The sequence below is a fragment of the Spodoptera frugiperda genome, chromosome 8 (assembly GCF_023101765.2).
Source record: "Spodoptera frugiperda isolate SF20-4 chromosome 8, AGI-APGP_CSIRO_Sfru_2.0, whole genome shotgun sequence".
Classification (NCBI taxonomy): Eukaryota; Metazoa; Arthropoda; class Insecta; order Lepidoptera; family Noctuidae; genus Spodoptera; species Spodoptera frugiperda.
In genome coordinates this window covers 7,056,479-7,082,617 of record NC_064219.1, presented here as the reverse complement: position 1 = coordinate 7,082,617, position 26,139 = coordinate 7,056,479, and the positions used below count along the sequence as shown (strand labels likewise).

The window sequence follows — 26,139 nt, the reverse complement described above, 5'->3', positions numbered from 1 at the left end:
TCTGTAATACAAAACTTGGACCACTTAGTTCTTTTTACATTGTGAAATAGCAGAATGTTTGGCATATATGAGAATAACAATAAAATTCTTGTGTACCGGGAGTATATGACCTTCAGGCGGTCAGATAACGCGAGCAATACTTTGATAAAATGATAATGGTGCAATGCAGAGCCTCCTTTGAGCACAGATAGTAAGCAATAATATAGGTACGTAGGTACTTAATACCTATAATAGTTTTTCACATAACAATGTGATAAAAATTCCATAATAAGATGTCATAGATAAGTTTCGAGACATGGCTATGTCAAGGCAGCCATTGCTTCGTACCTCGTGTGCCTACTGATATGATAATATTAAATCTCAGTAAACAAGAACTTTATCTATTCTGTTGAATTTCAGAGTACCACGTTGTCCTAGTGACAAGGGCGTTTACCAGGCTTTAGTAATAACAGAAATAATCAGAATTGGAAAATTATTTTATCATGAATACTTAAATTGAGCGTTGATTTGAATTGTAATTCTACATTCAGCAATAGGGCTAATAATCCTGACTCTTTTTGGACGTTGGTGAGTCTCTAGTTCATATTACAAGCAAAAATGGACACAGTAATCAAGTTATTAAAGTTTTAATTCCCTTTTAAGTTATTATTACGTCTATCAATAGCCTGGACAGAAGTCCATTCCTATTTGGAATGCAAAGAAGCTATCAAGCAAGCGCGGCTCCATCCTGTTCATGTTTCCTGTCCTGAAAATGTCAAACATTGTGCTATGTTTGAAAACAGCAACATTTTTGATAGGTGTGTGTATTTGCATTCTCGCCTTGTACAACACGTGAAGGCACGGTGGATGTTATTGATGATGTTGATGACTAATCGTGTGACTGGAGAAGACAGAGAAAGGTATACCGAGGTATACCATCGTGGAGTTGCGGACAACGTAAAAGGTTACCGGCTCCGGCAGGAGAAAGAACGGGCTGATTTTTAGTCAGTAGAGTCTTGCATTCCCTCTCGCCTCACTCAGAGAGGCATTTTAAGTAAATGCCTTTATCAGCTCCAGAAAAAGAAAGGAATATGTAAGTAGGTATTTAAAGAAGATTTCTATCATCAGAAAAAGGGAGACGTAAAACTCTTTGCAGATTTTCTTCTAGAAAGGGGAGGTCACGATCAAGGACGTAAGCAAACCATGATCAAGGATAAAATAGAGACTAGGTAATATAAAACAATGATTGCAATATTGCAAATTGAAGACTGAATTCAACAACTAGATTTTACCAAAAGTGCATTTTTATGTAGGTTGCTAATAGCCAAGTTCGTTATGCATATTGACAAAAATGCAGGCGATGTGTTAGCACTCAGTACTCATATTTCAATGTCAAATATTACCTAACATTTCACAAGTAATAGATTGGCTTGCAACAACCTTCACGGTTAGCTGAGCCATCACGTGTAAGATATTTTATTTCACCAATAACCATTATGGGATTTATGGCGATGCAACCGTAATCGGTAACTGCCGCACCACACTGAAATATAAACAATGTGCCCAATGTACTGGAGATTACAATCCGTTTTTGAATGGACAGCATAATTGTAAAGCAATCCTAGTTTGGCCAAATTATTTTTAAACCTTATTATTTTGTGATAGAGTCGAAAGTGTATTAAAGTATTTTAATAGTACAGGATAGTTTGGAGCTCGACCTACGTCATCTTTGGTGTTAATGCAGGTTGGGAGTCCTACAAGTCAACCCATTAGACATAAGAAGAGTATCATGATTCGGGAGCGGCACCTATATTCAATTACCTACATTTTTTGACCTAAAGAGTTAGATAATAAGGCTTATTTTAAGAGAAATTCTTTAAAATACCTATACAAAAATCCTTTAAAGTCAGAGCCTTGTCAAGTCATACGTAAGATAATACATTGTACATAATTAACAACTAGTTAATACAAAGATGTACTCAAGAGACGACCGTGTGGGGTGTACCTACCTATATTCTCGCGAGCTATATAACTGTATTGTATCAAAGTATTAAAATTTAAACAATCATGGGAATGTTATGGATTATAATTTAATTCATATAAATTGTTTGAGAGCGAAAGAAATTAATTTATGATCAACTACATAATGATGATCTAACGATGCCCAATATTGGATTACAGAGATTTGAAGACCAGATGAGGAGACCTATTTTGGAACAATAAAACGATAATACCCAGCTATGTTTACCAGTAGCCAGGTAGGGCGATATGCTCAAAGTGACTGATAGAAGTGGAATACGAAGAACTGAAGATCGAGTTCAGTGGCATATGATATTGGAGAGGTCTGTGGAAGATAAAATGGCTGATAAAGATGATAAATTGCCTAACGAACTGATATTCGTAATACCAGATTAAAATTAGGTAATTTTATAATAGGGGCCTATTTATGCGTGGCTTCTCTAAGAACAAAACTATGACGTCAATAAGTAGGTGACCTACCTATTGGTATGAATTTTCACGAGAACGTCATGACTCTTGAGCCAATTTTAATTCTAAAATTCAATGGAAAATCCTAGCCAATGAATAATCTTATCTAGAATCACTAGTTTTCCCAATTTTCCTTTTATTTTGGGTAGGCCAATTCTTTGAAATGTTTACACAACAAACGATTAACTAGAATGCATTGTGTGTCTACTTAATAATTTGGTAAACCACTTTTATCATTTTATCAGAAATCCGGAATTAGGCTTTAAATATTTTGAAGATAAGTCAGAATTGGAATTTTATTGATACCAAAGTGATTTAGAAGAAGATTACCTGAGTTACATAATTTTTATCTTTCAGTAATGATCTGGTGAATACTCGCAGTAAGCAAGCAAACTCTGAGCGTCACATTCGGCCAACATGGACGCAAGAAAAAGGTTGATATACAAAATATTGAGGACGGTTATTAGGTAATTAATAGGAGGCATAATGGCAATGAAATTGAGCATTTACGCAATTACCCGATGATTAGGATTACCGCATTTTTTACCATCTTTGTCGCTCAGAATTTTTTACAGAAATCAGAGCGACTTCTTCTACGAGTCTACTATCCTTTGTTGATGGAGAAGTAACTAAAGTAAGTGCTTACTATTTGATCTGACTGGTTAAAGATGCTAATGCCTTTATTATTTTTGGTTTTTGAATGAAAAACGGGTCTCCATATCAATTTTGTCAACTGTATTGCCAGTGTCGGGTGGTGACGGCAATCTCTCGTCTTCTTACTAATCTTAATTCGTAGTTCATGGAGTGTACATTGCAACCGAATTTACGACACATAATAATATTTTATCCTTAGCATCACAGTTCCAGGCAGCTTTAGAAGCTGGATCGTTGCCCCAATTTCTAACAACAGGCGTTACCCATCTGCTCCATAAATCAGGTAGTTCCACTGAACCCAAAAATTATAGACCAATTACATGTTTACCAACGGTCTATAAACTTCTTACATCTATTTTGAGAACAAAAATAACAAAACATATTGAAAAACATTCCATTATGTCTGTATCTCAAAATGGATGTAGGAAGGGGTCTCGTGGAACTAAGGAGCTACTCCTCATTGATATGGTTGTAAGCCAACAGGTTCGTCGGTCCCGAAAGAATTTGTCTACATGCTGGATAGATTATAAAAAGGCATATGACTCTGTGCCACATACATGGCTCATGAGGGTGCTGGAGTTGTATAAAATAGATGCAACTCTACGCGCCTTCTTGCAGTCATGTATGAGGCAATGGAGTACTGTGCTTTGCTATCCGGGATGTAGACAAATCCAAGGGAGTGAAGAACCTGTAAGGATAGTGCGAGGAATATTCCAGGGTGACAGTCTGAGCCCACTATGGTTCTGCTTGGCCTTGAATCCTCTCAGTACTTTATTGGAGGCTTCAGGGCTAGGCTATCCTTTGCGGAGAAGGGGTCTAGTCATATCCCACTTACTTTACATGGATGACCTCAAGTTGTTTGCTCCAAATAACAAACAACTGATGGAACTACTGAAAATAACTGAAAAATTTAGTAGTTCCATCAGAATGGAATTTGGAGTAGATAAATGTGCGGTCATGCATGTGAAGCGAGGAGGATTGTGGAATCTGAGGGTCTAGAACTCTCAGATTTCACAAAACTAAGAACGCTCTCCGCAAATGATACTTACAAGTACCTGGGTATGTCAGAGGGATTAGGCATCAATGGACCGGACATGAAACAATCGTTACGGGAACGCTTCTTTGGCCGCCTGAATAAAGTGCTGAAAAGTTCATTATCAGGCGGAAACAAGGTGCGAGCCTATAACGGTTGGGTCATGCCGGTTCTGATGTATTCTTTTGGTATACTCAAGTGGACTCAGACTGAACTTGACACCCTGGATAGGCGAGTCCGAACACTGCTGACTGCAAATCGTATGCATCACCCTCGTTCATCGATCATGAGGTTGTACATCCCGCGGAAGTGTGGGGGTCGAGGCTTATTAAATGCTAAGACCCTTCATAACCGTGAGGTGTGCAACCTCAGGGAATATTTCCTGAAAGTAAACGAGGGTATGCATCGAGAAGTAGCAGCAGTGGACAATGGATTCACTCCACTATCTTTAGCAAAAGAGAACTGGCGCAAACCTGTGGTACTAACCGTCAATGACCGCAAGGAGGTATGGCAAAGCAAAGAGCTCCACGGACGCTTCTTCCGGGCCCTACATGGACCCAGTGTAGATTTTCTGGCGTCCGTATCTTGGCTACGATTCAGTAATCTCTTTGGAGAAACTGAAGGATTTGTCTGTGCAATTATGGACGAAGTTATCCTTACGAATAACTACCGGAAATATATTATTAGGGATGGGACCGTTGACATATGTCGGGCATGTCATAGTCCTGGTGAATCCATAAGACATATAATTTCTGGTTGTGGTCGTTTGGCTAATGGTGAATATTTGCATAGACATAATCAGGTGGCCAAGATTATTCATCAGCAACTTGCTTTGCACTACCAACTTGTTGAGTTTGAGGTTCCATACTACAAGTATGCGCCCGATCCAGTTCTCGAAAACGGCCATATCACGTTGTACTGGGATCGATCTATCATCACTGACAGGACTATTGTAGCCAATAAACCTGATATAGTGGTGATAGACCGACAAGCGCGCCGCACGATGATAATCGATATCACCATCCCTCATGACGAGAACCTCGTGAAAGCTGAAAAAGATAAACAAATAAAATATCTTGACTTGGCTCACGAGGTTGTCGACATGTGGAATGTGGATTCGGCTATCGTTGTGCCGATAGTCGTGTCGGCCAACGGATTAATACCCAACAGCCTTGACAACCACCTTAGGAGGCTGGGGTTGGGCGGATGGATCAAGGGCCTGATGCAGAAGGCAGTACTCCTCGAAACGGCACGTATTGTGAGGAGGTTTCTATCTCTGGAGCCCTAACCACCGGTGGCTTGGACCATGCTCCCGCTACTGGTCGGCTCCTATTTTTATATTTTTAAATAATATTTTATTTTGTATGTATACTATTTAAAAATGTAAATTTAGAGAATTTTAAATAAATATAAAGTTATCCTCATCCAATTCAGAAAATCTGAATTCAATCAAAAAACCTCTTCTGTTTTAATTTATCTGCTCTTCTAGACACCATTTGGGTAGTAGCTTTTATTACATGTTGTGGGCAATATGGAATATTTCCTTTGATCTGTAGATTCTGTAGTGTATACTTGCATATCACGTCGGCTCGTAAAATATGAAGAGCTGTTACATACCCTGTCTGAAGACGTATGAATGTGTTGTATTTGTATGTGGTAGATACTACATTTTGTAATGTTGTGCAACGTTCTGTTCACTTTGTTAACATTACTTCAAGCAATTAAATAGATTTGACTCATTAATCTTTGTGTGTTTTCATAAATCAACGGATGATGGATACTTCTGTTTTAACGTGAATTTTAGGTTTGAAATGTCGGTAATTGCGGTTCATAGTTTGAGAGTGATGTCTAATCAGCTATCTAGTACCATATCGCGTGTAAGTGAGGCACCACATCATGAAATTCATTTTTAGAGTGACGTCATTGTTTCTTGCAATAGCTGGCCGTTAGATTAGGTTTGTTTTATTATACTTGCGTAGGTACAACATTCATAATGAAATTATTGAAGCAACGTCTCACTGCGCGCTGCCGGCTAGGTAAACATGATCGTAAACTTTATGATTTACTGTTCTTTATCTTTTCGTCACCTTGCCACTGATAACGATTAATGATCAATATTAATTACGAAATTATATGAAACATGAAGTTCGTGTGGGTTCGTCGAGAATTCCTAAACAGTTGTCTATAAATAGTGTGGCTATCGGAGCAACTGCAGACAAAAAGCGATCTGAGAGAATCGCAAGTTGCACGAAGGTGTGGTCTGTGGTATCTGTCGATATGGTGTGCCAGCCATTAGCGGGATCGACTTGCGGCGAGACGAGTCCACTCGACTCGATACTCAGGTAGCGCCGGGATAAAAACGCCACTTGAAATGGAGCGGACGCGGCCCGGTCTCACCTAGATAGCGCTCGCGATCCGACAAAAAGAACAGTCGTGCCATAGCCGGCGATACTCGGCAATACTTAGAAATTCTCAAAAAGACCTCATTGCGATGTACGCAGAGTAAGCGCCGTCGTATCGCCGTGAATCAGTCATCAGCTCGGATCTCCATCTCGTCACAATGAGCCGCCCTAATCACCCATTCATACGGCACGCACGTTGATAATAATATAAATAGGCCCAAACGTCCAATGAATGAACTTATAACATGTAAATTCGTCGCTCACAAATCGCGACACAGCTCGGAGCGTAGGCGTCGGGGCTTGAATGAAAATAAACATATTCGGTGGAGCGCTTACCTCTCGATTTTAATGATTTTATCCAGATTAGCGATATCGTCACAGCACTTGGTAAAATCGTTATCAATGTATTGTTACACTGAACTTGTGGGCATATCACTGTTATGAGCGAGGGTTAGATCGCGAGGCGGCGAGGACAGTACAGCGCGGCCGGCCGTCAGATCGACACTGCGGAGGTGCGCCCGCGTCGCCACGCACACACGCGCCTTCATTCACACAGCGGCGCGGGCGGGGAGGGGGACTTATGAATGGACGTAGTGAAGCCATGTCGTATAGATACCGCTGATAAGGCGCTATGCAAGCGTTATACAACATGATACGAGCGCTGATCGCCTGCCGCATCGCTGTTACCGCTACATAATCTACTAATCATTGTACATCCTACTAGTCAGCGTACAACCTACGTCCCGAAATTAAGTAATCTTATTCAATGTGATATTATTAACAAAATAATAGCTATCTTATAATCAAACAATGATAAATGTGGATATAAATAAGATAAAGAGATAAGGCAGTTACAATTTAAATATGTTTAATACTTTTATATAAACTTATAATATTTTCTGACTATACAAAGCAACAATATATCACTTAGATATGTAATACAGTATAAATACTTAAGAAAGCGATCGTCTTTGACTTGTTCATTATGACCTTATAGTTCAGTCAATTACTATGTATTCTTACTACAAACCTTTAAGCCATATGAAGGAGAAGCGACACCGTAACTTATACCATAAATATAATAAAAATAAATACATGATTTTTCCTTAAAATAAATTCACATTAAAAATCCTAAACTAAAGCAATCCTACTTGTTACTATGATTGAATATCCTACCACTGGTATTTATGCAAAATAATAGTATGAGTTTTTTTTCGTAAAACGATTCAAAATCTTTTGTGTACGACTCAATAAGTTACGGTGTCCCTTCCTACACAAAAGTTGTTGTTTACGAAAGTCCTTTGAGGAAGCTGGATAGCTTGTGGCTCTTGTAGTCCGCGCGAAGTTGTATGAAGCTGTTTAGTATTGAGTGGTCCAATTCCGCCTGTTAAATAAGTAAAATAAATGTTACATAACATCCTATAATTATCATTTTTAACATTTGAGGTGTCTCGACTAGTTTCGAGCTACGCTAGGGGCTCGTGCGGCTTGAAACTAGTCGATTTACCTTGTTAAACCATCAACATATCGCCGCAGTTTAGAGAACGTTTATAATATACACTTTTTTAATTTTGGTAATTAACGGCGTTTGGCCACTATCTCGTCTGCAAAAACGTTGTAGACATATTTTAGGTAAGTTGTTATGTTAATAGTTTCAACAAGTGTGTATTCGACATCACATACATCAAGTAATAAATTGCAAAAACTTGAGGAAATTTAAATTTCGGGGACTAGCTTGAAGCCACCGCACCTGAACATAAGTTGTAATCCTTAAATTTTACATAAATATTTTTTTCCTTCTGACTATCTCAAATTTTATGCGGTTTTTTAACTCCTTATTACTCTTGGGAAAGGTCCTCAGCACGATCCTTTACCAGATAGTTTGGGGTAGAGGTTTTGTGCATTGTGTATTTATTTTCTCATTACTTTTCATAAACCGCGGGCTGAAATCTAGTTAACTATATTTAAAGATCGAGTAGTTTTTACAATCGGAACTTATGCTATAAAAATATTTTTATTTTGTAACAGCTATGCCATATATTACACATTTTATTTGATACAGACAGGAAATTGTATGTTGTATGGCAATTTTTATGTAATTTTACTAGTTATTGCAACGAGGAAAAAGTAACATAGAATGGAAAATTTCTAGATTTTTGCTATAACGCGTTAAATTGACTCGACTAAGCCTGATAGTAACGCCTCATTGGAAGTGCGACTGTTAAATAGATAGTCTTTGAAATTCCTGAATAAGAAAATTATAAAATGTTTAATAGGAGGTCATCCAATAAATACGTTACACGTACCGCACACGACGGGGAGGGAGGGGATCAACGAAGTGTGAGTTTATGTGACAAGGGGCGGAAGGGGTCTTAAATTTCGTGACATCACATTTTAATTAAATAAAAAATTCATAATTGCTGTTTTAATTAAATAATTATTTCTAGATGTAAAATTATAAAGCGGGACGTCTCACTAGGGAGGAGAGGTGAGGAGGTGTAGGAGGACAAATGTGACCAATTGTGACAAGGACGGGGTCAAAAATCATGCAATTCGTGTCACTTAATTTATGGATGGCCCTATGGTCCCTAGAGCCTGATGAAAGTAGTAAATAGGTTTGCTCCTTTGGTATAAAAATGATGAAATGCTATGTTAAAACACTTCTGCGTACCCTTTCCAAGATCGTTATTTCCTTGATATTCGTAAGTTAATATTTAAATAGTTATTATTAGTATAAAATATTTAAATAAACGAATGACTTACAAGAGTTTCACCCTCGCAGACTTGGTGAAGGTTTTCAGGTTTGACGAGCAGTAGATTGCAGAGTGCGTGCAGTGCGTCGAACAGTGCGTGCGCGGGCGCCGGGGCTGCGCGCGCGCCGCGCCCGCATACTGCGCTGCGATACTCCTTCACGTCGCAGATAGCTATCATTGCACCTAGATAGATATACAATATTAACGCCCGAATATGCTAATCAATATACTTAGGTTGTACTTACATAACGTGCTATCTTTATCATACAAAAAAAAGTGTGACATTTATTCTTCAGGGCGTGTTAAAATTGAGTGGCGTTGGATTTTTTTTTTTTATTATCTATAGGTTCACTCTTGACCACTATCTCACCTGATGGGAAGCGACGATGCGGTCGAAATAACTGACATACTCGGAGTCATTAAATGGTTAACCCTATCCTAAGCAATTAGAAAATTTCTAACTACAGTCAAATATAGAACTTTCTTCCAAATAATATCTATAGTACAACACAACATAATTTTAATCTACATTTTCCATTTTCAGATCGTTCACAATTATCACTAACGATAAGATAGATCGGTTATTCAACTCGTTTATCAAATCCATGAACTTGAAACATTTTTCAAATAAATCAAGTAATGCAAGTATTAAATACAAGAACTGTATTGGTTTCCATCAAAGACACTAAATAACACCTTAAACTCTTAGCAATAGGTTGGATTTTCACTTAACTCATTGACTGGACTAAACTGAGTCTTGTGGAGTGAGAGCTGCTAAATAGAACCTTAATATCATAGCAAGAAGCGTGATTTTCATAAACTAATAGATAGTTACTTACATAGTATGTTATTCAAAATAACACCTTATCGCCTTAAAAATAAAGTTTAAAATAACTTACCAGCAGAATTGAACTGGTAGTTCTGGAGATGCTCGTATATGATCCTGTGTAGTCGGACGGCTAGATCCAAGGTGACGGCGTGGAGGTTGTCTCCTTCCAGTCCTCCGTGGATTTTGTCCATTATGTTGTTCAGGTAATTGACCACCGCCAGACAAGCCTGGTGACGTCAAGTTATTAGAGGATAAGATAACTTCGCTATTTACTTTACGTTAAAATTGTGCCCAGAATATGGCAATAAGCTCACCCTTCCATACGACATATAACACAAATGGTGAAAAGTGGATATACATTGTATAGCGACATTACGAGTTATAATGTGCACCTCTGCCTACCCCTTCGGGGTTCGGAGGTGCGAACTGCATGTTACAAGGTTACCAGTACCACGGCGAAAGATAACGCTTCGGTTGTTTCACGCCGATTAGGCAGTGGAATCACTCCGGTCGAGTCGACCCATTATTATTTGGCTATTGAAATTAATACTTTGACGACTTCACACACTCACTTTTTTGACACAAACCAATGAACTTGTCCCGATGACCAACTTACCGATGACGCAAGCGTATCAATATCTCCTTCGGGCTTGAAGTCAGTTTTCTTCTGTTCATTCTGAAGGTGCATCCTGACCCAGCTCACAATAGCTGTAATAGCTCGATCCAAGCCGACATCCAGCTTGTTCTCAAGCTGATCCATTATAGCAGTCTTCCTTTGCATGCAATCATTCTGTTTTGTTGCTGAACTGTGAAAAAGATTTATAAATAATGTCTAGAACGTGGTGTTATTGTTATTTTATGGGCGGCAAACGGGCAACTTCCATGGACAACACAAGAGTATTAATGGTTTTTAGGGGATTAGGGGATGTAGATGAGGGGCAGGGGGGACTTTTTAGTCAATTGTAGAATAGATACGCTAACATGCAATCTTGCAAAAATATTTGTAATACATATTTGTATGTGTTGCTGTAAGTGTAAATACAGTTAAATAAATATTTTTACAGAATACAAATATGTAGTAAAATTTGAAGTACATATCTAAAATAAATGCAGTATGTATGTAGACCGTATGCACTATGCAGTCGATTTTATATATACCTATAATATGACTATATGCAGGTAGTCTAGCATAATATGGATCATCTAAACTACAATTAATGGAAGAGCATACTACATCTAATAATGAACTTTATTATTACAGAATATAATGTGAACAATAGACCATAAAATCACTACGATAAGGGTAAATATCGCTTGCATAATATCATAAATGATTAGGTTCAGTATTGTTTCAAACCCTCTATTGGGTTCTACACGTTACCTTCTCCGTTGCCTGGCAGAATTTATCCCATCTGTTGCCAGGGGCCGGCTTTATTAAAAGTAAGCAAAATTACAGACTTTATATTATCGTACTATTTAATTATAATATCAATCTTAAGTATGTTGTGATAAGGTTTCATTTTGTATCCTAATAATATTCCGAAGGCATGACTTTCACGTCACCAAATGTCCTATTGATTAGCCGATATTTTATTTCGTCTTTATCCTTGTTGACACAAAGTCTATTTTGGCATGGTCTCAATCAAATACTTACGTTATACACGTCAAAACAGATTCTTGATAATGCTCTTCAAACATTCTGACAATTTTGTTCGCTTGCTTTACGATGTCGAAGAAATAAATCTGTGAAATATTAAAATAATATTACTACGTTACGCAAGAGATTATCGCACTTTTATTTTATGACTATATTATAGTATTTTATAACTTTGTTCTACATTATTGTGTAATATTTTATTCTTTATTCTCGTTGTAACTTTATACTATTTTAGGTAATGCATACACGTGATTGTCCTGTCTACGATCTGACAAACAAAAATTGGCCTGGAAAATACATGTGTGGCAGATTATCTTTATATTTTACACAACTTTTATGTCACATTGATGCGCAAAGTCAAAGATTGTTGCGTTAATATTTACGAGGGCGGGTCAATAAGTCCGTGACTTTTTGAATAAAATACAGGATTACGGATATTTTTTGATTTTATTTTTCAACATACTCTCCTTTGAGATCCACATACTTTGTCCAAAGACTCTCCTATGTTTTTATCCCTCCCAAAGGAATTAAAGAATAAAGGATTTCAAGATCAAATCTTGTTTCAAATATTTTTTTTGAGTTTTATGTCACATTAATATAGAACATGCGCAACCGTTGCGCAAAGTCAAAGTTAATTGCGTAAATAATTAATAAAGCAGCATTTTTTAGCGATTAGTTTTATGGTCCAATGCTAGTAGGCAAACTACAAATTAAAGGATATCAAGATCAATTCTTGTTTCAAACAAATTTTTGGAATTCTTCAGTCTTAAAAGTCTCATTGAAGGCAGAAACTAAAATTCAGATCGACGGTAATGGCCACATAACATAGCTTGTGAAATAATTTTAAATGGGTGGTATAATACTATTGATAATAATGTTGTTATGATATATGGTTACCTGTGGCGGTGGAGACTTGCTATCAGCTATGGGAATGGACTGCAAGCCCAAATCGAGTGCGTAATCCACATGTTCAATAAGTAGATGCTGTATCACCACTTCTAGTAATGCTACAGTGGTGCCTGACAGCTCGTTTGCAGTGCACAGCTGAAAATGTAAACATTAATTGTAATGATAGACTGTACGATTGATGCAGTGGATGGCTGGCTGATGCGCAACGTGTTGTTTTTGGTAACACGAAACAACTCTGTGTGATCCTAAATTGGTATTCTAGACTCAGGAGAAAATTAGTATAACCATTTATTTTTAAAAACATGTAAAGAATATTACTCTGCATGCTATATTTCACCGGGACAACACCACTACGCTGACGTCCAAGCTTGTCGCGACGCCAGCATGGTTGTCAACTAAGCAGACACCAGGTATTGAGTAACTTTCAATAAAGCTGTATAGATTTTGTTAGTAGTGGCGACCACTCGCGACACCGTAGTGTCCCGGTGAAATATCGCCCTATGTAACGATATTTTAGTAGCTGGAGTCGATAGTAGGTACAGACTGGTATAATTGATAGTATAGCAAGCTTATATTGTATTTTATCTACTTTTTCTTACTATCCTCGGTTTTTTCTATCCTTGGCAACTCAAATCACTCGTACTAAATGAATGTCTACCTGTCAGGTAGTAATAAAGAAATGATTTAAAATTACTCACAGTCTTGCACCTGGTAAAAGAAGTTTTAGCATCGTTGATCATTTTTTGAACAAGTTGTTCGCTTAGGAAGGTCTCTCCTCCATAGTTTTCTATCTGAGCTACATTGATGTTCGTTCGCGCTTGAAACTCACGTCTTAATTCTTGGAACCTGCACAAAAATATTGAAAATAATTACATTTTGGTCAAGACTTTTCAAGATTAAGAGAGATCACCTGAAGGTAAGCAATCGGCGCCCGCCTTAGATATTCGCACAGTCACAACCAAAGTCAAACCATTTATTTCCATTAGTCCTTAATTAGGTACTAGGTTGAGGAGTTAATACTAGGTTCTAAGAAGCTCTGGTGTCGCTCTGGCCAGCTGACCCTTCGTGGCAAAGCGTAGCTCTCCCATGTACCATACCTTGTTGATTATAGTTATACACTCAATCTATACTAATATTATAAAGCTGAAGAGTTTGTTTGTTTAAACGCGCTAATCTCCGGAACTACTGGTCCGATTTGAATAATTCTTTTTGTATTGGATAGTCAATTTATCGAGGAAGGCTATAGGCTATAAAACATCACGCTATGACCAATAGGAGCCGAGCAGAGCGGAAGTAGCTAGTAACATAATAAAAAGTCAACATACCCGCCACCCTGTATTGGTTTTTTAACATGTTGCTTGTCTGTATAGTATGTATTCAAAGCGTTGGACATCGCGGCTTTAAGTCTTCGTATTTCTAAAGACGCGTATCCATCGTTGGCGCCCGCCATTGCACCGTTGACGAGCGCGTCTCTACGGAGGTCGCCAGTGGTTGTGTTACCTTCTGCGGACACTAGACCAGCTAGTACTAACTCGTCACATACTCGCTGGGTGCTGGAAATAATAATAATTATTATAGTTATATTTTTGTAGCATTTTTTAGATATTTTTTGTTTATAGAGTTAAAAGTTCCTGATGTTTTTTTTATTGGTTGGTTTTTAGCTACTATTTCGCCTGACGGTAAGTAATAATGTAAGTGAGGATGGAACACATCCCATAGTATTAATTAATTATATCTTTTTTTTCTTTTATTGTTAATAATTTAAATTATCCATTTTCACAAGCATTGTGGTACAAATCGACGTAGACATACATTTTTTTATTAATAAAAACGTTGCCCCGCAATGGGATATTGTGCTGTGACGTGGGTGTGTTTACAAGTTCACATGCACATGACAACTAGACCCGAATCAACATTTTGTGGATCATAGAAAGAGTTCTTCCGTGCGAGAAGCGAACAGCAGCACGTTGCGCGACAGCCGGTGACCCAGCCACCTCGGCAACCGTGCAGTCGAATTGTAAGTAATGAAACTGATTTGTAATAGTGGGAATCACAACATTTGTACACTTTCTTGTGAACAGTACAGTTATATTATTTTTGTCCTCCTCACCTAGTATACATATCATAAAGATTCCTCAAATACTTCTCCACATCATTTTTATCGGCCAGTTTAGTCTGTATGTACTTCTGCAGCTTCAGGTGGAAGATGTTCAGCACAAACTTGCTCATGACCTGGTCAGGGTTGGGGAACACGTTGCTGATGATGGTGTAGTTCTTCTTGCATAGAGGCAGTACTGCGGAGAATATGTCCTTGCCTAGCAGTGTGTTCTGGAAATAAAATAGAAGATTATGGAAATACTATTATTAGAACTTATGACGGGATATTTACCATGTTTATTCACTTTGGTGAGTTTCCGATATTTCGGCATATTCCGATATATCGATATATCATACATATTCCGATATATCGGCATCTTGGTAAATATCCCGTCATAAGTTCTAATAATAGTGTTAGTGACCATGTCAGTTTAAAAAGATTATGAAAATGTTTGGAATGTTGTTGTATAATGTTTATATGATAAACACACAACGTGTTCCAACACATAGTGCTTAGAGCTATAGGTAGTGGTGTCAGTTATATGCTGTTTGCTGAGGTCACAAGGTTTAATTTCTTGATCTGACAAGTAATCTATACATATAATAAAATCGTAGAAAAGTGCTGTCTGTACATTGAAAATAAAAATAAAAAAAATAGCAGGGGTTATTGTTATGTCGATGTCGAACCCAAAAATGTAATTAACTTTTTTTTTGTCTGTTTGTCTGTTTGTCTGTTTGTCTGTTTGTCTGTTTGTCTGTTTGTCTGTTTGTCTGTTTGTCTGTTCGTCTGTGCGCGCTAATCTCAGAAACGGCTGATCCGAGTTGGATGCGGTTTTCACGAATATATTGTGGGATGCTTAAATTTACATTTAGTGTTTGTTTCATGTCAATCGGTTCATAAATAAAAAAGTTATGTCAAATTAAAGAATCACGTCGAACATTCTATGCTTATACCATTAATCTCCGCAACTATTTGACGGATTTGGTTGAAATTTGGTACAGATATAGTTTAGAACCTTAGAAAGGACATAGATATATTTTTATTTCAAAAATCAAAAAATAAAATAAAAATAAAATAAAAATAAAATAAAAATAAAATAAAAATAAAAATAAAATAAAAATAAAATAAAAATAAAATAAAAATAAAATAAAAATAAAAATAAAATAAAATAAAATAAAATAAAATAAAAATAAAAATAAAAATAAAAATAAAATAAAAATAAAATAAAAATAAAATAAAAATAAAATAAAAATAAAATAAAAATAAAATAAAAATAAAATAAAAATAAAAATAAAAATAAAAATAAAATAAAAATAAAATAAAAATAAAATAAAAATAAAATAAAAATAAAATAAAAATAAAATAAAAATAAAATAAAAATAAAATAAAAATAAAATAAAAATAAAATAAAAATAAAATAAAAATAAAATAAAAATAAAATAAAAATAAAATAAAATAAAATAAAAATAAAATAAAAATAAAAATAAAATAAAAATAAAATAAAAATAAAATAAAAATAAAATAAAAATAAAATAAAAATAAAACAAAAATAAAATAAAAATAAAATAAAAATAAAACAAAAATAAAATAAAAATAAAATAAAAGTAAAATAAAATAAAATAAAATAAAAATAAAATAAAATAAAATAAAAATAAAATAAAAATAAAAAGAAAATAAAATAAAATAAAAATAAAATAAAAATAAAAATAAAAATAAAATAAAAATAAAATAAAAATTAAATAAAAATAAAAATAAAAAAAAATAAAATAAAATAAAAAATAAATTTATTCCGGACATACAGCGCCATCTATTTTCAATTTACAATTTCGTACTATAAGTACGAAATTGAACAATGTCGGGCTGTTCCTATACTCCGTAGATAGATGGCGTTGATCGCGCAATGGTGTAATTACAATTGTTCAGTTCATGTTATTGTTTTAATTCATTGGAAATTTGTTTTTACAAAATAGTAAAAAGCAATGAAAAATATAACATAATACAACTTTTAGTACAAAGAAAACGCTCTAACGGAGTATAGATAATTCTATGTCGATCGTTACACGACTTCGGTTCATGTTATTGTTTTAATTCATCGAAAAAAGTTAACAAATAGTAAAATGGTATGAAAAAAATTATATCAATATAATTAAACTTTTAGTACAAAGAAAATGCCCGAACGGAGTATAAATAAATAATCCAAGTTGTCTTTATCCTCGATAGATGGCGTTGGGATCGAAATAGATTGCGCTATGGTTTTGTTACAATTATTTGGTTGGGTATCGGCCGAGCGCTTCGGTACTATTGTAGAAAATGTGTATTATCAGTCGTATGATTATTTGTCTGTAGTGGTCCTGCTGTTTCGTATATTCTAAATTGGTTTCGTTGTATTTGTCAATTAATAAGTTTATTTGTTGGGTTTTCCTGGTTTTCTGGTTAAACTTTTTAACGTAGGTTTAGTTTGATATCGATTATTAGTAGTTACTGTAGTTAGTTTTTTTAATAAAATTGTAAGTCTAATTTATAAATTAATTAGATTAGATTTAAGTCGTTTCTTTTAAATTATTTAGTTTAAGCTTGGTTATTATAGCATAAAGGAAAGGTTCTAATATAATTTCTTTTTTAATTGTTATAAATTCGTAATTCGTAGCTTTCTTTAGTTTTAAGTTAGTTTTCATCTTAAGTTCGGAAAGATTATAATATTTCTTTAGTTAAAGTCCGTTTTTAAACTATTTTTTCAATGCCCTAAGTGAGTATACATCTATTAAAATCAAACGCAGAGCTCATTATGTTGATTTTTGAAGAGTTCCCTGGAATATCTTCCACATCTCATTTTTGAAAAGATCCCGCGAGATCGGGAACTCATCATCATCATCATCATCATCATCATCAGCCTATAGCTATGGGAACTATGTGGTTAAAACCAAAAATTTGCCGGAAGTCACTATTCCACGCGAACGAAGTCGCGGGCAAAAGCTAGTATCCCAAATAATATTCTAGAAATATCACTGATTAAACTAACTTTATTAGACTCACCCCTAATTACATGGGACTTATAACACTAATGGTGAAAAGTGGTTGTACATTGTACAGTGGCGTAATACCACGTAATGGTATGTAACACGCCGTAATGTGCAGGTGCTTAGCTCTGCTTAGCCCTTTTGGGATAAATGATGTTGCATTAACTAACTTCACTAAAACTTAATTAACCATAATAGTCCACTTATTTTGCAGTATTAAAACTACAATCTAATTAAATAAAAACCTTCAATTAAGCCTTAAACTGCCATCAGAAGACTGTTGAAGGCCAATCCTCCACTAATGTAGGTTACTGGTGACCTATGTGGCTGTTAACAAATTAAAATCACTCACCATCTGACTAGTCTCAATAAAAGCGTCAACACATTGCGAGTATCCCTTGAAGTTAGTCATAATATTAGCAATCTCCTTCATCTTGGCCATATTGCCCTGATTCTGGGCCTTCACAAACTCTTCAATGAGGTTCCTTTCTATTTCATCATACTTTGCTTCTATTTTCTTCTTGGCAACTTCGAATTTGTCCGGTGGCAACTCTTGAGCGATAGTGTGCAGTTTCTGAATTACATCTGCTGCTTCATTCAACTGTAATGTTAAATCAATATTTTACAATATCTTTTGGTGTGTGTAAATAATAAGTAGTGATTAATAGATTAGATAGATCTAAGAATCTAAATTGTAAAAGTGGAACTGCAGACTATCTAACACCCGCTAGATAGTTATCAGGGACTCTGGCTCGAAAAACAGGAGGTAGGGTTTTTTTGTCAGTAAGAATTTAAATCTCTATCTCGCCTCACCCAAGGCGGCAGAAGTCATTGGATGATTTTCATAGTATTAAACTGTTATTGGGTGTTTCGAAATTTTCAGTTTAAATAATATACTGGTTTCAAATGTTATCATAAAAAAATTACAAGTACCTAAGTAGTTAAAGCTCTAAGCTAGCCAGGCAGAATGTTTTACCTATGTATGTATATGGTCCTTTGCCTTTCATATTTTCAGGAAAATTACCAGCATTTATGACATGTTATACTAGTAATCATACAAACCTTGCTGGAATCATTGAACAAATCAATGAGCACAGGTCCAGGGCTCAGGAAGTGCGACAGATGTGAAAGCAGGTCCCTGGCGGCCGCAGCCCTCGCCCGCGGTGCGCGCGCTGCTCCTAGTTTCTCGCCGACGTCTAAAGCACGCCCGCCACAACGTGACATACGCTCATCAAGAGCACTGAATACGCCTACACAATGCTGGAAATGAAACAGTTTATAGTTAGTTCTTTAAAGATAATAGGTTCTTTAAAATGTGTCTTGTAATATAAGTTTTTAAACTGACATGGTCAGTAACACTATTATTAGAACTAATGACTGGATATTTACCATGTTTCTTAATATTTATAAGTTTCCGATATTTCGGCACTCTTGCAAGCGCAAACTACAACGGAAATTGGTAAATATCCCGTCATAAGTTCTAATAATAGTGTCTTGTAACTTCAGTATGAGTTTGGTTGGATTATTTGAGCCGGCCATTCAGAGCGCTGAACACACACATTTCAATTACTTTTAATAAAGAAAACTCATACTTAGGGTACAGTTCTCCTGACAGTCCAGTCCACAACTGTACTGAAGTTTTCTATTTTTGGTGGGGCAAGGGACAGTATTGAAATGGCATATACCTCCTACACTGAATGTTACAAAATATTGTTAAACGAAAAGCAACCTTATTGCACTTGTAATAAAAGTAGAATTGACATACAGTATGTTGATCCATGATTTCAGCCAGTTTAGCAGCATATAGCTTCTCCTCTTCCTGGACAGATTGCTCCAGTCTTGCACATTTCCTTTCTTGTCTTTCTTGTAAAACCTGAACAAAATTGTTAAGGGAAATCATTCTTGTAGCAATATGTCAAAAAAACTAATTAGTATATTATATGGGTTACTCATACTGTTAGCTCCTTCCATGGCTTGACTTTGAAACTAGTTGAGTTACTGCATTAAACAGTTAGGCGAGTAAGCCATAAAATATAAGTAATTTAACCCTTTGTGTGCCGGAACATGGATCCAAATGAAACACTATGTTTTCTCTTGTTGTCCTATATACCGACATACAAGAGGTAGTCTTATGAGAGTTATATAAAAAAGTCTAATTAATTATGTTTTTATTTCCAATATTTGTTTGTAAATATACGCTCAGGACAGTATAACACCAGTGTAAGACTACATGAAAAGAAACTAATAAGAATTCTTTATGACTTCTATCAATAGCAACAATTAGCTACCTAAGTATACAATAAAATTAACCATTCTTTTTAGCTTTCACAATGTAAAAAGAGGTGCTCATATACCTTCAGATCTTGTATGGCTTGTGTAAAAATGTCATGTATCATTTCAGGATCAAATTGGTCGTCTTGTAAACGTGATTCTTGCATGCTCCTTCTCACCATTCTCTCCACAAACTCGTCAGGATCGAACGGATCCTATAATTTAACAAAACAGTTTGTTATATACAAAATAAATCGAGTTTTCAAGACTTGTCATCAAAGATAAAGAGAATAATAAGTGAATATTTACTTACCTGTTCTAACTCTTTTATATATTGGTTCATCATCTTGGATAATAATATGTAAACTACACGTTTTGTTATTTAGAAATTATACCTTTTTCATATTATATTTAGTTTCTAATAAAATAAAAGTTTATCAATACAAAACGCCTACTTTTCTTTACGAATATTTTGAAGTTTGGTGACAAGTCCTCTGCAAGTTGACATTGACAGTTTGACATTACAGATTTGACAGATAGGGTAAAAGATGCGTTCCGGTATCATACACAAAGAAACGTTCAATTTAAAATGAAAAGAATGAGATTATTCTGAATAAAAATGTTTTATTTTCTTAAATACATTATTGCTGTGTTAAAACACAATAAAACCCTATTACTTAAAATGAAGTTTTATATTGTAAGTACGTAAATATGACAAGTAGTGGTGACCTGGAGGATAAGATAGTCTGCTTCCGAAATGAATGATGGTTTGAAACCTAGAAAATATTCATATATAGATGTAACTTTTTCTACGGTATACTAAAACATTAAGAGAAAACCTAGACCAATACATATAACGTAAAAAAATCTTTGAAATCATTATGACACTCCGAGGATGCGTGATGATTAAAATACTAATTTCTATTAATGTTTAAGAGAAGGCTTTTCTCAATCTTGGGATAGTTACAGACTGAGATGATGATACAATGTGCTTTAGTAAGTACACACTCTACAGAAAAATGTACATAAGAAAAACTTTATTAAAACAAACTTTAATCACCAAAAAGTTACACGTAACTACGACGGTCAATGATAAGGTATCATCATAAACTGTTTAAGTATTACATTTTATATACAAGTACCTACCTACAGTACCTATAAGTAAATAGGTAAAGGATAGAGGCACTCAGGAAAATTCATGTAAGGACATTTCAAGTGTAGATACTTAGTTAAAAGGTTTTACCTAAGTCTACGCTACAGGTCTAACGAAAAGTTACATTTTCTGTAACGTAAGTTACACTCAGTTTCTCTTCCCTTACAAAATCGAATTGAACATTTCCTATTTAAAAATAGTTATCATTTCTGCAGCTTTCACATTTACTTACTGGCACATTGAGGCCTTAAGACTTAATCTTTGGTTATTATATCTAGAACTTTTGGACCACATCCGTTGTTTATGTTCTAATATCCTCAACCTTTTTCTGGAGTAATATGGTTTGTTTTCAATAAAATCTTTTTACTTTTACTATAATACAGGCTTTTCTGAAAAAATATCATTTTAATTTTAGAAACAAAAGAAAAAAAAGTCATCAATGTAGCAAATACGTCTTTTTGGAAGATTTCTTACTAGTGAAAGCGTTTTTTATATCCAAATTCTTTGTGATGTCGTAATATTTTAACAAAATTTTGTGCGTGCTATTGACGATTAATTATTATTATATCGATTTACACTCTTTCATGAGAGTTGTGTGTAAGGCTTATACCAATCGAAAGGCTAACATTTTGACAGGAGAGCCACTGAAACCTTGGACATACGTGAGTAGTGAGATGTCCAATGTATCCTAAACGGGTTAGGATAAAGTCGATAGAGCTCAATGGCTGAGCGCCTCAGCCCTCGAAGCTCCGAGGTGAATGCCTTGGAACAACGAGGCTATCTCATCGGCAAGAAAATCGGACAAGGATCATATGCCACCGTCCACCTGGCTGAGTACTGCGATGCATCCAGCCCGAAGCGGATGCACCTTGCGTGCAAAATATTTGACAAAGAAAAAGCACCTCGGGATTTTTTAGAAAAGTTTTTTCCTCGTGAGCTTGATATACTGACTAAGATCGAGAATCCTCATATTATTCAAGTACACAGTATTTTACAGCGTGGACCGAGAGTGTTTATCTTCATGCGTTATGCTGACAATGGTGATTTGTTGGATTTCATTAAACGGAATGGAGTTGTGCCAGAAAACCAGGCAAAGCTTTGGTTTAGACAAATGGCTAGTGGCTTACAATACCTCCACAGCAAGAATATCGCACACCGTGATCTGAAATGTGAGAATATATTGCTGTCAAGACGCTTCAACGTGAAGTTGGCGGATTTTGGATTTGCTCGGTTCTGCACGGACGGTGAAAATCGCCGTGTACTCAGTCAAACGTATTGTGGCTCCGCTGCATACGCCGCCCCTGAGGTGGTGAGTGGCACAGCCTACAACCCCAAACTCGCTGATGTGTGGTCTCTCGGAATTATCCTCTTCATAATGCTGAACGCTTCAATGCCGTTCGATGATTCGAATCTGCGCAAACTACTCAAGGACCAAATGTCACGCAACTGGGTTTTCAGGCTCAGAATCCGTGATACTATATCGGCGGCAGCCAAGTCAATCGTGCGACACATTCTAGAGCCTGATATCACGCTCCGCCTGACCCTGGACCGGGTGTTGTCGCACGAGTGGACTCGGCCCCGCAAAGACAAAAGCGCGAGTCTTATGGGACGGTTGGTGCAGTCGGCTCCGTCGGCGCCTCACTCGCCGTGTAAGCGCGAGCACGACGAGGCCGGCACGTCGGCCGGCGCGCGGGTCTCCGGCGACCACCGCGAGACTGAGCGCGAACGACACGACGACATCAACATGCGCTCGCACGACTAACGCACCCTATAGTAATAATATAATGTATCGATAATGTTTACGCAAAAAGTGTTAATAATCTTGAAATATTTTCGACCTTCAAAAATTGAAAATTCCCTTTATTATTTTGATTTTTTTTTACAATTGACGACTTAACTATTGTTGGTCGGCAATAGTGAAAATAAAGTTTTTATATAAAATTCCATAATTCTGTTTTTGTATTTATTTCCAATATTTATTTCTTGTGGAAACCTCCGTGTGAGATGTGGCTTTTGCAGTGGGCACTTGGGTAGCACACGCTATTGTCGATGATGATGATTTATTTCTTGCACTTATTTTAGACTAACTTTTACGATTACTTTTACCTATTTCACATAATAATAAACAGGGTACTCTAAAACATTTTTAATGTCCGTCTACTAGATTATTTTAAAACATTAGACACGTTAAAATTTTCTTTTCTTACAAAATTAAATACTTTCAAAGATACATTGATTTAAAATATCGTGTGACGTCACGGTTTACCGCATTTTATATGTAGATTTACGTGACGTAACCACCTCCCACTCCTAAAATTACCTCCGTTTTATCTAAGTATTGTAATCTTAGACGACAAAATAAAAAAATACGTGTCTAATATTTTTTAATTATATAACTGACGGACTAATTAGATTTTTAATTTCCATGCCCTGTCTACTACCCAATTAGCGTCCAGCGGGTTCTACACTACCACATTATTTCGGTGTCGTCTCCATTTGTTCCAAGTTCTACTGTGGGATGGGCTCACCGAGTAACCAACAATTCCAAAAGGTATGTTGAGAAATGGAAACCTAATATAAAACGATAGTGCAAAAGTGTCTTCATTATATACAATTTCAACTGCTGACATGGGACTGACATACTCCGCTCTGAGATACGTGTACCGTTGCTCCAAATCGGCGCGCTGTGGCTAAAACAGAAACAGGACTTGAGAATTATGTTCGTAGACCTTCACAACTGCTAAAGAGTAAAAATCTTTCCCAGAGTCTGTGTTTCCTGATGGGTATAACCTGGGGGTCTTCTAGGCCCAAGCGAATATGTTGCTCATGGGCAGACGTGCTCCATCGCATCATCACTTGCCACTAGGCGAGATAGCGGCCAAACGTCAATCCATCGGAAATGTTGTAGTAGTAGCAAAAGGCATTGTCAGTAAGTTGGTAAAATTGTCGTAATTACGACCACAGTTGATACCAGGGTTCTCATCAAATTGGGGATTAAATCGATTTATACATTTTCAGAAATTCTCAAGACAGTAGGTAAGGTTATGTCTGTGGTTAAGTCTGGAATTGAGCATGGCGGATAAGAATCGAACTATCTTTATTATCTTCTTCGTGCCAAATTTCATCTAAATCCGCCTAGCTGCCTTGGCAACAATTACTCACTAACATTCGCCCATCTTTTGTTGGATCATCATCATCTTTATTACATGTAATTACCTAATAGGGTAGATGACTAATTTTTATTTTATAATCCGTCCTGTAGATTACTTAAAAAATATTAGACAGGTATTTTTTAATTTTCTTACGGAAACGAATATTTCTGCTTTCGAAGTTACATTGATTTGGAATATCGCGTGACGTCACTTCTAGGTAAGTTTATACGTAGATATGACGTATTCGCTCCCGGTCGCCCGCTTGTTGACTTAAATGACAAAATAAAAAATACGTGCCTAATATTTTTTCATTACCTGACAGACTAAATAGATTTTTAATTTTCATACCCCGACATCATCCCTATTACACTTACCGTCACATTTTGTATAAAAATGGGTGTAAACGGCGGAATAAGTCCGTTAATTGCAAGCGATACTTCTTCACCTTCAACGTGGGCACCTTTTAAAACAAACATTACTGTAGTAAAGGGAAATCTAAACTTAGTGACTAACTAACTGACGGACTGGCTGATAGGCAACGCACAGCCGAAATTAACTGGTCATAGAGAGCTGAAATTTGGCGTGTTTGTTGGTGGGTGTAGGATAAGAGAGTTTGTTGGAAATTATAAAGAGAGAGAGGTAGATTGAAACTGGTAATAACTAAATAAGCCATCTTCTCCTTTCATCATCGTCACATCAGCCCCAAGACGGCCATTGCCTTCCCCAAGGACTTCCACTCCGGCCGTTTGGAATAATCTGCACCCAGGTCTGATCTGGACCCCTTTAACTTCTGCGAAGGTTAATATGATGGCAAAATGGTCCTTGCTCAATCAATTCCCAGTGAGATTTAAGAACAAGAGACTGGTTCACATAAGTTGATGTAGGTAGGAGGCCCATCTAAAACGTGCCAGTACCGTACCGTAGTCCACCCAGGTAGACCACGACCGAAGACTAGTTTACTAAATGTACATACCCACCGTATTCAAAAAATGCTATCTGTATTATAGATCCCGTAGAATTTGAAATTTGAGAGTTACAAAACACGAAGATATATAATAAAAATCCAAGCGTATAATAATTTAGGATCCCGTACATTATCTCCTAGTTGACTGAACATGTGCTTCTGATTGTTTTCCATGTCATACAATCATTGATAAAAGCCATATCAAATTGAAATTAATAAGCTAGGTAAGTATGTTTTGATAACCGGTGATTGTAATGCATTTATATCATTCATTCTCTGAAGGTACAAGTATTTATTCACTTGGCAAGGAAACTTGTATTTTTTAGAACATCAGTATTAATTATGTTATAGCTAACTACATATTTAGCGAATGTATATGGAAAATCACAATCAAATCAATCTATTCAGGGGTTTTTACGTATAGTGTCAAAACATAGCTACTTAATACTTACATATACATATGACTTAAACAGACAAATAGACGAAAAATTCGGGAAGAATTACCAGAATCGTGTGTGTAACTAGAAATTTAATTTAAGCACTAGGTACTCATTTAGTAGCTTTTATCCCACCCGTCCGTCTATTCATTCATCAATCCCCGTGATAGTTCACTGCTGGCACTATCTATGGCCCATCTTCATCTATTAGGGTTTACCATAATGTCCAAGCTTGTTCATCAGAAAGCACTTTTACAACTTCTAACGACCTTGGGAAGAGCCAGCTATCACTACGCGGTTTAAAAAGCATTAAGTATTAATCTAGTTAATTCTAAAGTCAAAAA

General features: G+C 36.0%; 3 protein-coding genes across 4 annotated transcripts in view; 1 reads left to right on the top strand and 2 right to left on the bottom strand.

Moving 5' to 3' along the window:
* Positions 1-7,079, bottom strand: part of LOC118275831 (proline-, glutamic acid- and leucine-rich protein 1) — a 66,025-nt gene extending 58,946 nt beyond the window's left edge. Inside the window, exon 1 of the mRNA XM_050695303.1 lies at positions 6,892-7,079. The gene's annotated coding sequence lies outside the window, so the exon portion shown is untranslated. The remainder of the gene's footprint in view (positions 1-6,891) is intronic.
* A 327-nt stretch (positions 7,080-7,406) lies between these two features.
* Positions 7,407-20,580, bottom strand: LOC118275830 (exocyst complex component 5). Of its 2 annotated transcripts, XM_035593919.2 has the most exons (15): positions 20,403-20,580; positions 20,173-20,304; positions 19,584-19,691; positions 18,881-19,078; positions 18,171-18,419; positions 14,814-15,031; positions 14,029-14,256; positions 13,402-13,549; positions 12,692-12,838; positions 11,792-11,880; positions 11,519-11,566; positions 10,754-10,943; positions 10,208-10,364; positions 9,319-9,491; positions 7,407-7,939 (listed from the first exon to the last, which is right to left on the bottom strand). In XM_035593919.2, the coding sequence occupies exons 1-15, from the start codon at positions 20,433-20,435 to the stop codon at positions 7,844-7,846; spliced, it is 2,214 nt and encodes a 737-aa protein (XP_035449812.1). In that variant the 5' UTR covers positions 20,436-20,580; the 3' UTR covers positions 7,407-7,843. The 2 variants fall into 2 exon arrangements, with proteins under 2 accessions (XP_035449812.1, XP_035449813.1); XM_035593920.2 differs by lacking the exon at positions 11,519-11,566 and having other exon boundaries at positions 20,403-20,578.
* A 1,000-nt stretch (positions 20,581-21,580) lies between these two features.
* LOC118275616 (testis-specific serine/threonine-protein kinase 2) lies at positions 21,581-23,191 on the top strand. Its single transcript, XM_035593641.2, has one exon. It carries the CDS (start codon positions 21,964-21,966, stop codon positions 23,002-23,004), a length of 1,041 nt encoding a protein of 346 aa, XP_035449534.1. The 5' UTR covers positions 21,581-21,963; the 3' UTR covers positions 23,005-23,191.
* The last annotated feature ends 2,948 nt before the right edge of the window (positions 23,192-26,139 follow it).